Source organism: Lutra lutra, chromosome 5, assembly GCF_902655055.1.
Source record: "Lutra lutra chromosome 5, mLutLut1.2, whole genome shotgun sequence".
NCBI classification, from domain to species: Eukaryota; Metazoa; Chordata; class Mammalia; order Carnivora; family Mustelidae; genus Lutra; species Lutra lutra.
The window spans coordinates 70,865,514-70,879,932 of NC_062282.1; the positions used below are offsets into that span (position 1 = coordinate 70,865,514).

Below are 14,419 nucleotides of genomic sequence, written 5' to 3' on the forward strand. Positions count from 1 at the left end.
ATACAGAAATAAAGGAGATGGGACAAAGTCTCCGCTCTGGGGGACTTGCTTATATTAGACAAAGTGGTGGTTCACAGAAAGACAATCCACATGGTGAGAAGTTTCACTAAGAAAACACAAGGTAGTGGTACAATGGTAGAGATCAAGGATTAGCACATTTGTTCTATAAAGGGCCAGACAGTAAATATTTTAAGCTTTGCTGGATAAGAGGCAAAATAGATGATATTTTTTAGGTACATATATAGTAAAGGAGAAAAAAAATTTCCACAAACTCTTTGACAAAAATTCAGTATTCGACAATAGTGCAAACATAAAACGTGGAAAGATAAACAGAGATTTAGGCAACACTGTAAACACTCACCAAAAGGGGACTGGTTAAACAAAATGCTACCAGCTGTTTAGTAAACTGTGGAAGAACAACACATTCTGAGGCAGAAAAGTATTCAAGGTATATTGCAGGTGAGATGGGCTAAGTAGAAGAAAAGCATAGCATATAATTTGGGGTGAATAGAGTGGTAGACACATTTTATGTGCACTGAAATTTCTGGAAAGATATATGAATAAACAACCATTAATTCTAGGGAGTGGAGACTTATATTCTACCCTTTCTCAGATTTTTAAAAAATTTATGTTCCTTTAAAATAAAAAATTAGTTAAAATAACTCAGACTTATAATACTGAATCTGAAAAAGTATTAAGTATTAAAGAAATCAAATAAAAGGTATGTGCTACTAATGAAAAAGAAGCAAGCAAGAAGTTCCATAAGTAGACTTGAAAAAAAAAATTCCAGTTTTATAATCCTTTTGGCCATACTCTGAGATCTTTTTTGCCTAGTCTAGTATTTAGATCAAAAATTCCTCCAAAACATTCGTAAGTTATAGAGCAGCATGTATACTCTGATTCTGTAACTATAAAAAATTATGTATTCAAAGAAAATGTTGAAAAGAATACACACCAGTTTACACTGGTAAGCTTGTAGATTGGACAGAAAAGTTCTGACTCTTACTTAATTCTGTATCATATGACTTTTTAAAAATAATAAAATACTACAAAGAAGTTTAGCAATGGAATACCACAGTCTTCAAGATACTTACAGTAAAAACCAACAGCTGTAGGCAGCAAAAACAAAGCAAAATCACAGAAGAGTCAGCAATCAAAAGCAAACTAATTTTAACAGTTCTGTAGCTTTGACCCTACTTTCTAACAATTTTACTCAAGCAGCATAAAACATAGCTGAGATCACATCAGACTTGACTCATGTCACACATGTGCTGCAATATATACACGTGACATGCACAGCTAACCTAAAATTTGTCGCTGTCATATATAATTTAAGGAACTGATTTTGGAATCAATTGGTAATATGTATTTTATTCAACATCAACAGCACCGTAAAAGTGCTTTCATAAAGGTGTACATTTGGGGGTTTAAAAATATAATTTGTAAGTCAAATACTGATCTTATAGGTGTTTTTTTTAATATTCCTGGTACGGACAAAGGCTGCAGACTGAGTCTGCAGATGGACCTTCTTTGAATAGAAGTCATAAGAGCCTCTAAAGTTTTCAATGAGTGAACTATGCAATCAGTTGAGTTGACTAGCACTTCCTCCTCAGAAATTTGAATTTCAGTGCAATGGAGCCTAAAGTTTCTAAATTTTCATAAATTCCAACTTCTTCCCTTTGTTGCCCCAGCCAAATCCCCAAATGACTACTGTCCTTTCCCTACAACCATCCCTTATTTCCTTACCCCCATTTCTAGATATGCCACTGACAAAAAGGCAGCCAGGAACATCATTTATTTTATAACATACCATCTTATGAAAGTATGCATGCTTAGTTTGTGTTTTGGTAGTGTAAAAATATTTCATTTGTGAACATACTGCTGCAGGACACACACACAGACATGAAAATAAATTCCCATGCTCCTACTGGAAAGCAATATAAGACAGACAATGAAAATGTGCTAAAGATTTCTAGGAAAGGAGGGACTGCCTTCCCACATAAGATAACATTTGAACTCAGTATCACAGAACAAGAAAAAGTTCACAGGATATGCAGGGAGAGAACACCAAAGGTGGCAAAAAGCACAGGAAAAGAAATCACAGTTATGAAGGTCCATGTCCCACTCAGGAAAGACAGGTGGTGAGAGTGGAGAGAATGGCAGAACAGCAGGCTAGAAAGGGGTTTACAATCATGCTGTGAAAACTGGACATTAACAATTATTATGTTATTGTCGTAACGTTACAAATCCGGGGCTGAGACTCTGCAAACCATATTCTTCTTTGCTAACTGGACACCTTTTAGGTTATGCCAAAAACCAGCACCAAAAACAAGTGTTGGGTTAAAGAAAGAAAAGACTTGCTGCTTTATGTTTCTTCTTGTGGGCTTTTTCTTCCTGTACTTCACCCTATGGTGGCCCTTCTTTCACGTACCAGAGGAAAAATCCAGTTTGCGCTTCCTACCTTTGTGATACCTTAGTGCTTGCTTCTTTACCATTGTAGGTAAATAGTTAACTTTATACCTTGACAACAATCCCTTTTACTAAATTCTGAATAAGTATCTGGAGAGGTTTCTATCTTATGACTAAACCTCAACTAATACAAAAATCACTAGAAATTCCTAAAGCAAAGTAATGGCTCATTAAAATCTTTGTTCTAGAAAGAACATTGGTAGTCATATAGAGAGAAAGATGTGTCAAAGACAGATAATTGGGGTTAGTCCTTGCTAACAATTAAGAGGTAATCGAAATTAAAAAAAATGTACAGAATGAATTTCATTGAACTGTATTTTTATGTTATGTCCAATTTTTATTCAAGTTGCTAAAATGAAACATAAACTTTACTATTACACTTACATTCTTTCCTTTCGAATACTGAGATTCATGTAATTGAGTTTCCTCCCTTTTGACAAAAGCTATTAGGAGCTTCAGCATGAAAACTGAAGCCGAATCACAATGTCATCAATCTTTGTAGAGCTACCTTTTTTATCTCCTCTCCTTGGACCAAATTACACATTTCAGTTTTAGTTGTATGTGTCTTTTACATACCATTTTACATTTCATTTGAAATGAAAGTCAAATCCTTTCAAGTGACAGATATGCAAATAATTCTCAAAGTTTTTCTTCTTAGTAATGAAATTTTATATTATACTGTTAAGTGACAATTTCTGCCACTGGGCATGAAGAGACGCAGAAAAATTAACTTAATGTCCCACATGATGTTTAAACCCCAATATGAACACAAATGAAAAGATGCCTTAGTATATTTAATTAACAATACATGACAATAAAACAGCTTTAGCTTCAGATGCTGCGGGAAAAAAAATCAATGTTTACAAAAAATTACTAACACATTTCAGTATGTCACAGAGGAAGTTAAGTGAGACCACCAAAACTACAATAAATTCCCTTATTCTCTTTCACATCCTGGACAACCTGCTTCCTGACTGAGAAGCAGCATCCCTTCTTTCATCCCACTGCTCTAAGGGTTACCAAAAGACACCTAAATGTAATCTCTTTTCTATGTACTTCTATTTCATATTGGAACAAACACCATTCTGGCTTATGCAGAAAGACACAATGTTCTCTTTAGATTTTTGCAGTAAGTCATAACCTTAAGAGAAGACAGATTTAAGCAAATCTACCATTTGATACACAAGGCACAACCACCTAGTTTGTCCCTTTGGCACCAATAAGGCTATATGAAATCACAACTAAAAATTACCTGAAGGATTAGAAAAATCCAACATGCTGGTGGTCGGCTGCAGGAGATCAGGGCTGCTAGATGAGAGTGTTCCAGGAATAGGCATTATAGCCAGACTGTGCCTGCAGTGTCTTGTTCCCACAATGCTGTCGTCTTGTGATTGGCTCAGGCCTCCGTCACTTCAAAATAATGGCACATAAAGTATTTGAGAATTCTTAATGGTAAACGTTTCTTTTCTCTGTACACACTGAGGCATAAGACCAATTCGAAGTGGTGACTTAAAATATTATATATTACAGCAATTAAAAAATGGGATAACTATATTAATGAAGACTCAAAATTTACTTACACTAAAAATTTAACTTACACATCTAAGTAGTTTTACATCATAAAGAAACAGTCATGCTGAGTTTCTACTGGTTTTGGTAGAGAAATTAAACCTGAATGTTTGGGGAGCTTTTAAGATCATCCAGTTTTGGTGGACACTAATATATCCAACAACGTATAACCACACCACAGCAAAGTTTGTACTCCCAAATAATAGGTTGGTGATCTTCTAAGCAAAGCACAAAGCTGGGTCTAAATTTAAACCAAAAAACCCAGCAGGTTGTAGAAAACAAAGGGACCAGGTCCAAGTGACAAAATAAGAGAGTCTTTAAACATATGAACAACCTAAGAACTGCCCAAACCAGCGATAATGTGGAAAAGATAACAGGAAGATGGAACACAGAAGAACAGTGAACACTGGGTACATGTGACAAGTAGAAAGACGAAAAAAGAGGACCAGAAATCAAAACAGAAGAAAAGGAGTTTTATAGTCTTTTAAATTTATTCTAAGGACATATGATTTCTTGTGTGATATCTCCTATCTCAAGTCTAATTTTTTGGCTATTCCTTAGATGAGAGCATCACAACCACAGCAGAAAGCAAGTCATTTAAAGTTAATTCCCTTCAAAGGTTTCAGAAATATCAATTAAATGGCCATATTTAAGCAAATAAAACACCCCTCTTTTAAAATACTTTATAAGGGGGGCGCCTGGGTGGCTCAGTGGGTTAAGCCGCTGCCTTCCGCTCAGGTCATGATCCCAGGTCCTGGGTTCAAGCCCCACATCGGGCTTTCTGCTCAGCAGGGAGCCTGCTTCCTCCTCTCTCTCTGCCTGCCTCTCTGCCTACTTGTGATTTCTCTCTGTCAAATAAATAAATAAAATCTTTAAAAAAAAATAAAATACTTTATAAGGTATTTTATTTTTTTTTATTTTTATTTTTTAAAAGATTTTATTTATTCATTTGACAGACAGAGATCACAAGTAGGCAGAGCAGCAGGCAGAGAGAGAGGAAGGGAAGCAGGCTCCCTGCTGAGCAGAGAGCCCGACTTGGGGCTTGATCCCAGGACTTCAGGATCATGACCTGAGCCCAAGGCAGAGGATTTAACCCACTGAATCACCTAGGTGCCCCCAAATACTTTATAAAGTATTTTAAAGCCACCCAGGTGGCTCAGTTGGTTAAGCAACTGCCTTCACTTCAGGTCATGATCCTGAAGTCCCAGGATCAAGACCCACATCCAGCTCTCAGCTCAGCAGGAAATCTGCTTCTCCTTCTGTCTCTCCCACTTCTTGTACTCTGTCTCATTCTCTCTCTCTCAAATAAATAAATAAAATCTTAAAAATAAGATAGTTTAAAGGTTGAGAAGTTAGCGCCCCCTGGCTTTGGGACCTAGAATCCAATATTCCTGCCGGGCTCCAGAGGATATAGCAACCTCCTAGGCCTGTTTTCTAGGCCTCTGAGGAAGCACAGAATGGGCAAGGCCTGCCACAGTGCACCTGTACCTTCTCAAGCTCCAGAGAACTCTCGGCCTGAAGACCAGCAAAGTGGAGAGAGAGTATCTTCCTCACTTGGGAAGTCAATATAAGGCCTAGCAATGCCACCCTGACTCCACACCCCAGCATTTCATTCATTATAGATAATAACTACATTACTATCAAATGACCTTATAATAACCCTGTGCACCTTTGAAAAGATTTATGGTTTTGAATTGCTGCTTTTAATGACATTTGTTATACTTAAGTTATACTTAACAAGAAAAATACTTTAAAGGTGTTACACAGGCAGCTCTAATCCATCTAAGAGAAAAAAATTAAAAGAAACCTAATTCTGTCATTTAAACTTTACATACATACCCCAGAAAGTCCTACAAAACAAAGGATTAATGAAACAGTCCTATACAAACACAGGACAGCAATGAAAAAGATTTCCATTAGAATAATGAGCAAAATACCATTTTTTTCTAAAGGTTAAATCAATCCTTTAGGTTAACATTAATTCTCATCTATGTTTTATTCAATGTAGTATTCTACCCAGTACCTGCCACACAAACAGAGGTATCAAAGAACACTTACCTGTTACCATGGAATGGATTAAATGAGTGGTAGGGGATACATCCAGAATAGTTAGGAGTAGAAAATAGGACTTAGGCAGATTAGGGAACTATGCCAGATGAAGAGCGGAGGACAGTTAAATAAATCGCTAAAGGACTGCTAACAGCCACAGAAGGAAGAGAGAGCTAGGACAAACAAGACTGCACAGGAGTCAGGGAAAAGCATGAAGACATGGAAAGGAGCAAAAGTAAGTGTTTTAAGAGCCAGCTATGCAAGTAAACTTGGGTTATTAGCTATGTGACCTCAAGGAAATTTCTTTCTGATTCTGGACCTTTGGTTTCCTCATCTAAAAATGTGACTACTTCTCCCCCAGGGCTGCCTTAAGGATTAAATTAGGTTATGTAGGTGAATATTTTGGCACAGAGGAAAATACAATTCCAATTTTTAAGAAGTAGTAAAGTACTTTTACTAAAATTAGAACAGTACAAACCTAGAAAGGATTTTAAGCATTTGTACTAAAAAACAGAGAAGGCAGCATGGATATAACAAACACTAGAGAAACAGGAAGTGTTTACATGGGAGAGAAGGCAGTCTCATCTGACAGAACTAAGGCTAAGGAAATATAATATCTGAAAGGAAATTAGTGCTTATGTTAAATTGGTTCCTTATAATTTGGTGTGTGTTGCTAAAGATCGGAGCTAAATGTTTTAAGTTTAGGTATGAGAACAAAAGCAAGGTGGCTTCCACAGAAGCTGTACTTATAGCTTTGAAGTAATTTGCAACAACTTAAATTATATGGAAAATAAATATTTTTAAATATAATAGGCTTTCTAATTTAACTGACTTTTGAAAACAAATCTGCTTATTTTTTAACACAGAGGTCCAAGTAACTGAATCCAAAGGAGCAAACTTAAAAAGTTAGCTGGTCCTATTAATAATCACAGTAGAAGCAAGTTTAACAATGTTAAAAAGTTTTAATTTTCTATTAAAGGGAACTGGCTCTATTAGTTGCAGTAAGAAGTAATTCACTATGGAGACTAAGTGCATGAAACACCAGAAGTCCTCATCTCTCTTACTGATATTATTTAACCTTACCTCTGCTTTTTTAATAAGCAAAGACAGTACACCATACAGATACAATAATGTAAAGCTGGTTACAAATTCATGGTAATTAAGGTGTGAGCATGTATAAATGAAAATTATTCTAATGTTATGTACAACTCATGCCATGACATGAATGAAACAGTATCTAATTAGCAAAATATTCATGCTTTTTTGGAAGCTGAATTGATAAAGCCCATTTGCAAGTAATTATGTCATTTCTTACCAAAACAGTCTCCTGAGATGATGCAGTAACAGAAACAAGATAGTTTTGAAAAATTCCTCAATAATTCCCCAACACTAAATTTACTTAGAATAAAACTGTATTTTAGTTTCATATTATGAAACTAAAGAGGCTATGTAAATATCAATATGCAAATGAAAAATAATTCCAATATTAAAAGCAAACAAAGTATGCTGACAAAAAGATGGTGAGAAAAAATAATTTCTGATAAGCAAACAAGACAGTCTACTTCTGGGACTACTACAAAGAATAATATGAAGCTCTTACTACGCAATTTGTAATTAAAAGAAAAAAACCTAAAAGCTAAGTGATTAAAAAAAAAAACAGGACATCAGATTTCCTAAATCATAAAATATTCTCAAGTCAATAAATACCCATTGCTATGTCCTTTCACAGAGGTTATTGAAAATGAGTAAATTTTTTCCAGTTGTAATTTTCAGAATAATTCTTTCATTTTAAAATCATGTAATGGTTAGGGATACGGGGAATTATCTATTCTTATCTCAACTATTTGCTCCCTCTTTCCTTCCTTTCATATTCTTTTGCCTATGTGACAGATGTAGATTACTCTTTCTTCCAGTATTTCTCTGATAACTCTTAGAGATGAATGCTGCAATGGGCAGAGACTAAGTGCCCTTCCAAAGAGCCTGACACACAGGAGATGCTCAGGATTGTGGAATTAAATTCATTGAATTTTTTTTTTTCCCACTTAAAAAATATTTAAAGGAGAAAATTTTAAAAATACAGTGAACAAGCAAGGTAGAGAAAATTATATATAACACCACACCCTAGAAAAAAAAATCACAATCAACATTTTTCCTTCTAGTTACTTTTACAGAATATAGCACAATCTATTTAACCAAGCCCTTCTAGCTGGACATCTATCTAGGGTACTTCCTTTTTTGTTTAATTACAGACAATACTACTAAGAGCATCTGTATTAAACTCTTCACCTAATTATTAGAAATGGAATTACTGACTAAAAGGTATGAACATTTTTGAAACCCTCAAGAAAAAATATCCAAAGGCTTTATGGAAAGTTGCATAATTTCATATTTCAACAGCAGTCTGAGCCATTTATCTGTATCAATTCCTGGCCCTGACTATTCTCTTGTCAATTTGTGATGAAACAAATGGTTCCCTGTTCTCAAAATAAATTGAATATCCTTGATTACTAATGATGCAGCACACATGATTCATGTTCTCTGCTTATTTTCCCATTGAAGTTTTAGTGATCTTTTGTTTATCTATTAAAAGTTACCTGAAAGTGCCAAGAAATAGGACACACATTCATTCTCAAAAATGCTAAGCAACCAGTTTGACAAATCAGTTCTTTTTGTAAAACAGGCTCCAGCAAAGAAAACCTTTATTATTTCTACTAAAATAAACTGGCTTTTTCTTTTTTCATTTATATGGCTGAAATTATTAGCATTTTACTACTCTGAAACATGTTTAGAAGTGATAGTTTAATATTAACTTCTGAAGTACAGTATTAATGTTTGCATTCATAGCCAACAACAGTCTCCTACTGGCACAAAAAAACTCCATACATCACTAAATGAAAAAGTATTTCCTTCTAAGTTATCTATTTCTATTAGATCTTTCATTATAGGGGGTACCAATATAAAGAAATCATGCTTGAAAATACTCAAATGACTGTTCCTGGCTACATTAATTTCCACACCTTCCACTGTAACCAAAGAGAATCCAACCATAAAACCAATTCCCATCCCTGAAGGACATACTATGGAGATGAGTTAGCTGTGTGACACATGAATATAGCTGGTTGGAATCTAACACTAAAAAGCTAAAGTCAGTTACAATCATTGTTCTCTCATTCTAGAGAACATACGTCACAATGCCACTGTTCAAAATGAAAACCTGTTAAAGGAGATGTATGTATTCCACACCAAATCCACCCAGGTTTCCAGCAACAGAACTCAGGGCATTACCTCCTGAGAACTTCCTTTGAGAACTCTTCTCTGGTTTCTGGTCCTCCATTCATCCCCTTTTACTCATTGCCTTCCTGCAGACTTCTGCTCATCCAAAACTGCCTGCCATCTTTACACTGTGAGCTAGCCCCACTTATATCTCCATAATTCTCATATATGAGAATAAGATTTTTCTTACAGTGTTCGCTGTCCTGCTGTCACACTACGGTATGCTCAGTATTAAAAGAACTTCAGCTATATTAAAGTTATCATTTTTATAAAGTACTTGCCTCAAGGAGAGCAGTCACTAAGAAACAATGAGTAATAAATAGACTTTGTAGAAATCAGTGACATTAAGAACAGAGCTCAGGATGTGTCAATTCTCTGTGAGCCCCCAATTAAATGAAGAACAAATGTGTTCCCTGACTGGAAATAAGAACTCAAAAAGAAGAGCATTTTCTGATCAGGCAATCTTTGAGATCCTGAACTCTAAAAAAATTGAGAGTTGACATTTACCTATTTCTAAGTTGCCCCCTAATTAGTGTCCTTGCTGTTACTGCTACGCTGTGCTGCACTTTCAACCCCAAACCACCAAATACGACGAACAGAGCTTCTATGGCTCCCTCCTCCTATGACACAATGAAGTCCATATCTTTAGCATAATATTCAAAGTCCTTCATAACACAGCACTTACCTAACTCTCCTGCTTTATCCCTAGATGTACACACACTGATACACTCTAACTAACCTACCAAGCTTGTTCCTGCCTTTTAATGTATTGAAACATTTTTCACTCTGTAATGTCTGCTTCCCTAGTTAGATCATCAACTCTTGGAGAACAAGAAACTTGCTCTATCTTTGTACAGTTCTATTATTTGGACAGTGTGCCTAGTGTATGATAAGTGTGTGGGAAAATCAAGGGTTTGTAGTATGAATTCCTTAGAGGTTGCAACTACCTCTTTTCAGCTCTATAAAATTATCAATGGGCATAGTTCTAGGCACTATCATGAGCCAAATAAGTATTTTCTTTGAGTATATTTTGCTTAAATATTCTTTCTTTTTTTCATTCACTGTCTTATTCAACAGATATTGAGTGACCACTATGTGCTAAGTATTGAGCTTGATTAGAACTTGTGATTGCTTTAAGAAGTAATAAATAGACATAATATATGCTAGACTCTTTCCCAGTCGTGACACTTTAGTGAACTGATTTTCTAAGTATTTTACATACCTCAATTTACATTTAAAGTCTCAAAGTTTCATTCTGTTTTGGTGACATCTCAATTTAGAAATAGAAACAGATTTGATTAAGAAGGTCATTTAGAATTCAGGAAGGAAAAAATAGTGCAATAAGAGAAAGATGACTTAGAAGACAAAAACCAGTATCAGCAAATGTATTCCCAATATGTCCAAATTTATAGATCAAAGGACTGAAATTAGACCAAAAATACACAAGAAAAGATTTCATAAGATAAAACTGGCAGTCCTTCCTAAAATTCAAAACAGCTACTGGAAGAACATATAATCTAGCAGTGATAACATCACAGAAGCAATGGAAAAATACTGAGAATTTCTTATTTATAGGTTACTTACAGATTTTATGATGCATTGGTTGTATAAAAACCAAAACTGACCTCAAATTCCCTAAATCTCCCAATAAAATTTTACAGTCAATAGGAAAAGGCCTACCATGACAGAGATTAGCATTACCTACCTAAACAGTTTTGGAGGTAAGATACTAAACCGTGTTTTATCCAAAATTTTCCTGATTTTGTTTCTTCCACCTGAAACAGTGTTTGCTTTTATTTTCTTATTTCCTTTCTCCTGTGATGTGTGTTCAATATCTCCTGGTACATCCTGGATTGAATGGCGATTACTTTTTTTTTCAGCAATTTTAGGAATATGAGGAATACCAGATTTTTCTTGTTCAGTCCTACTAAGTAACTCTTTGAACACTGTGGAAATAAAAAAAATTGTCATTTCTTTTCTTCTCATTAGCAAGATTTTATAGGAACAACAAATTTGAAAGATAAACAATCACTTTCTATTACTTGGCCTTTAAGTCTCATTCATTAAACATTATGAAATTTCTACCCACCCTTCATCAGCCATATCCACTTATCTCTTCAGTTTTTTAAGATTTTAAGTAATTTCTATACCCAACTTGGTGTTCAAACCCATGACCCTGAGATCAAGAGTCACATGCTCTACCAAATGAGTCACCCAGGTACCCCCAAGAATATATTCCAATTTTTTTTAAAGTAGGCTTCATGTCCAGCTTGGGGTTCAAACTCATGACCCTGAGATCAAGAGTTGTACGCTCTACCAAGTGAGCCAGCGAGGCACCCCTCTCTTCAGTTTTTATAACTAATCATACTTCTGATATTTTCCCAAAGTAGTAAAAGAAAGTTACTGGCAAGAATGGAATGGAAGTGGGCAGGTAGCATGTTTGAAAGTACAGGGCTTCCTATTTAGTAATAATTGCTATATAATAACAATAAGCGATATAACTGCTAATCAACTCAGATTTTATAGAAACAAGTATTTAGACTTTATTATTTACATGTTATTTCTTATCATAATCTATATCACCTGAGATGAGATACAAGTACTGCAGTCAGGCTCAGTTCTGTAAAATTTAGCCAATTAAAAAAAAAAGAAAGTTTGGCTGGACCTGTTTTCACGAGAAATAAATACCAAATGTAAAAATAAATGACAATTTCCTCAAGACGACATTTCTGACAATTCTGTCACTTGTTATTCAGCTAAGAAACATTCACTACAGTGGTGTGAAGTAAACAACCAATCATTCTTAGGTAACTTCCTATTAAAGCGAAGTCTGATGAGTTATTTCATTCTTAAGGAAAGTGAAAGCACACTGGAAGAATTGCCTGTCTCACAATCTCTTAGCCTAGATCAGATTTTTCACCTTGTGAGAAGGGCTATACCTCCTTGGGATCGGGTGAAAAAAAGACTAATCTGTGTAAGACTATGGATTTAGTAACTACATACTAAGTACTTCTTTTTTCTTTTTTTAAAGATTTTATTTATTTATTTGATAGAGATCACAAGTAGGCAGAGCGGCAGTCAGAGAGAGGGGGAGAAGCAGGCTCTCTGCCGAGCAGAGAGACCGAGGCAGGGCTCAATCCCAGGACCCTGAGATCATGACCTGAGCCGAAAGCAGAGGCTCAACTCAATGAGCCACCCAGGTGCCCCCATACTAGGTACTTCTAATAACCAGTATAATTAGTAATTAGTGTCGCCTTTTCCAGTTAGGATAACCTATATTACCTATGTTTCATTAACTAACGTCATAGAAATCTTTTTGTTTTTTTAAATTTTTTTATTTTTTAAAGATTTTATTTATTTATTTGACAGAGATCACAAGCAGGCAGAGAGAGAGGAGGAAGCAGGCTCCCTGATGAGCAGAGAGCGCGATGCAGGGCTAGATCCCAGGACCCTGAGATCATGACCTGAGCTGAAGGCAGAGGCTTTAACCCACTGAGCCACCCAGGTGCCCCTTTTTGTTGTTTTAAATATGCTTTCTGAAATAAGACAGATCAACTACTAGAGGGGGGAAAAAAAACTAAAAAGATAAAAGCTAACATAGAAGGTAACCTTCCTAAAAACTCATGGTGTCTGGGAGGGTCTGAATCAAAGCAAAATGAAGCTACATATTCTAGAATATGCAGGTCTTCAGAAGGTATAGCTTTGAGTAGTACTACTTAGTACCTTTATAAAAGAAAAACTGTAAATAGTATAAATGTGCCCACTGAAAACAGAAAACTGTGAACTTTTTTGTTGTTTTGGGGGTGAGTGAACAGTTTCCTTCAACATCAAAAGAGTTACAAGTAAGATTATGAAAGACAAAGACTTAAAAAATTGATGCATTACAACATAAAATAGCTTGGCATTCAGTTGTAGAAGTGGACCACTCTTGAAAGTTTCAACCAGGATGATGTATTACCAAAGCATATTCGAAGTTTATGAAAAGCATATTTTCTGCCTTCAAAATAATGGGGAATCTTTAGGAGTCACCTTCTCAAGATATTTTGCTTGATTAAAAAGCAATAAATTGGGGCGCCTGGGTGGCTCAGTGGGTTAAAGCCTCTGCCTTCGGCTCTGGTCATGATCCCAGGGTCCTGGGATCGAGCCCCACGTTGGGCTCTCTGCTCCACAGGGAGCCTGCTCTCCACACACCCCCCCCTGGCCTGCCTCTCTGCCTATTTGTTACCTCTGTCAAATAAATAAAAATCTTAAAAAAAAAAAAAAAAAAAAAAGCAATAAATTCCTTTTAGTTTCCTTTGAAAATTATGCTTTAAGCATGCGGTAAAGGCAAAAATGCCTTTTTGAGCTAAAATCAATATGTACTCATGCAAAAAAAAAATTTTTTTTTTACTGACCTAAGAACACTTGTCAGGCACTATACCAAATGCTTGCAGATTCCCCATTGTAGAACAGTAAGTCTAAGATACATGGTACAGAAAAAACATAAGCCAAGGGATTAAGACAACAGGAAAGGAAAAATCCTCCCTAATTAAGTCACTGTGTAAGAAAAGTTCAGTAAGGTGAGAAAGGAAAACAGAATGACACTAGGTAGAGGAAATCCCAAGTTCCAAGTTCCTGTCACAAAAGGAAACTTAAGGAAAATTAAGATGACTGGGGAACAAGGTAGATAAGGGGCCTAAAAATGCTATGGTGAGGTGTCTGAATTTTCTGTGAAAAGCCACAGGAAATCTTTAAATGGACTGTAGATATTCCTGCCTGTGATGTGTACATAAGGCAACTTAAGAGTGTATGAAGAAGTTTATATCCTCACTGGACTTGTGTATACAGTTATAAATAAAACTGTAAAGATTTTAATTTGCAGATGAAGAGAAAAATAGTGAATTTTAAAAATTAAAGATCCGGATAAAAATTAATAGGTGAGTAAATGTAATTACAATGCCAATAAAGAACAATGTTGAACATATGAATCAGAAATGAAGGTGCCTGAGAATCATAAATTTGATTACATAAAGATGAAAAATTCCTCAGTCCCTACCTATATGTATGTATATTCACACAC

The 14,419-nt window shown here is 35.5% G+C and overlaps 1 protein-coding gene across 7 annotated transcripts in view; it reads right to left on the bottom strand.

Moving 5' to 3' along the window:
• RAPGEF6 (Rap guanine nucleotide exchange factor 6) overlaps positions 1-14,419 on the bottom strand; it is a 192,975-nt gene that overhangs the window by 46,086 nt on the left and 132,470 nt on the right. For all 7 annotated transcript variants that reach the window (XM_047729928.1, XM_047729923.1, XM_047729924.1 and 4 more), the window contains 2 exons: positions 11,066-11,306; positions 3,722-3,879 (listed from right to left, as the gene is read on the bottom strand). In XM_047729928.1, coding sequence (XP_047585884.1) covers positions 3,722-3,879; positions 11,066-11,306 — 399 coding nt within the window. The remainder of the gene's footprint in view (positions 1-3,721; positions 3,880-11,065; positions 11,307-14,419) is intronic.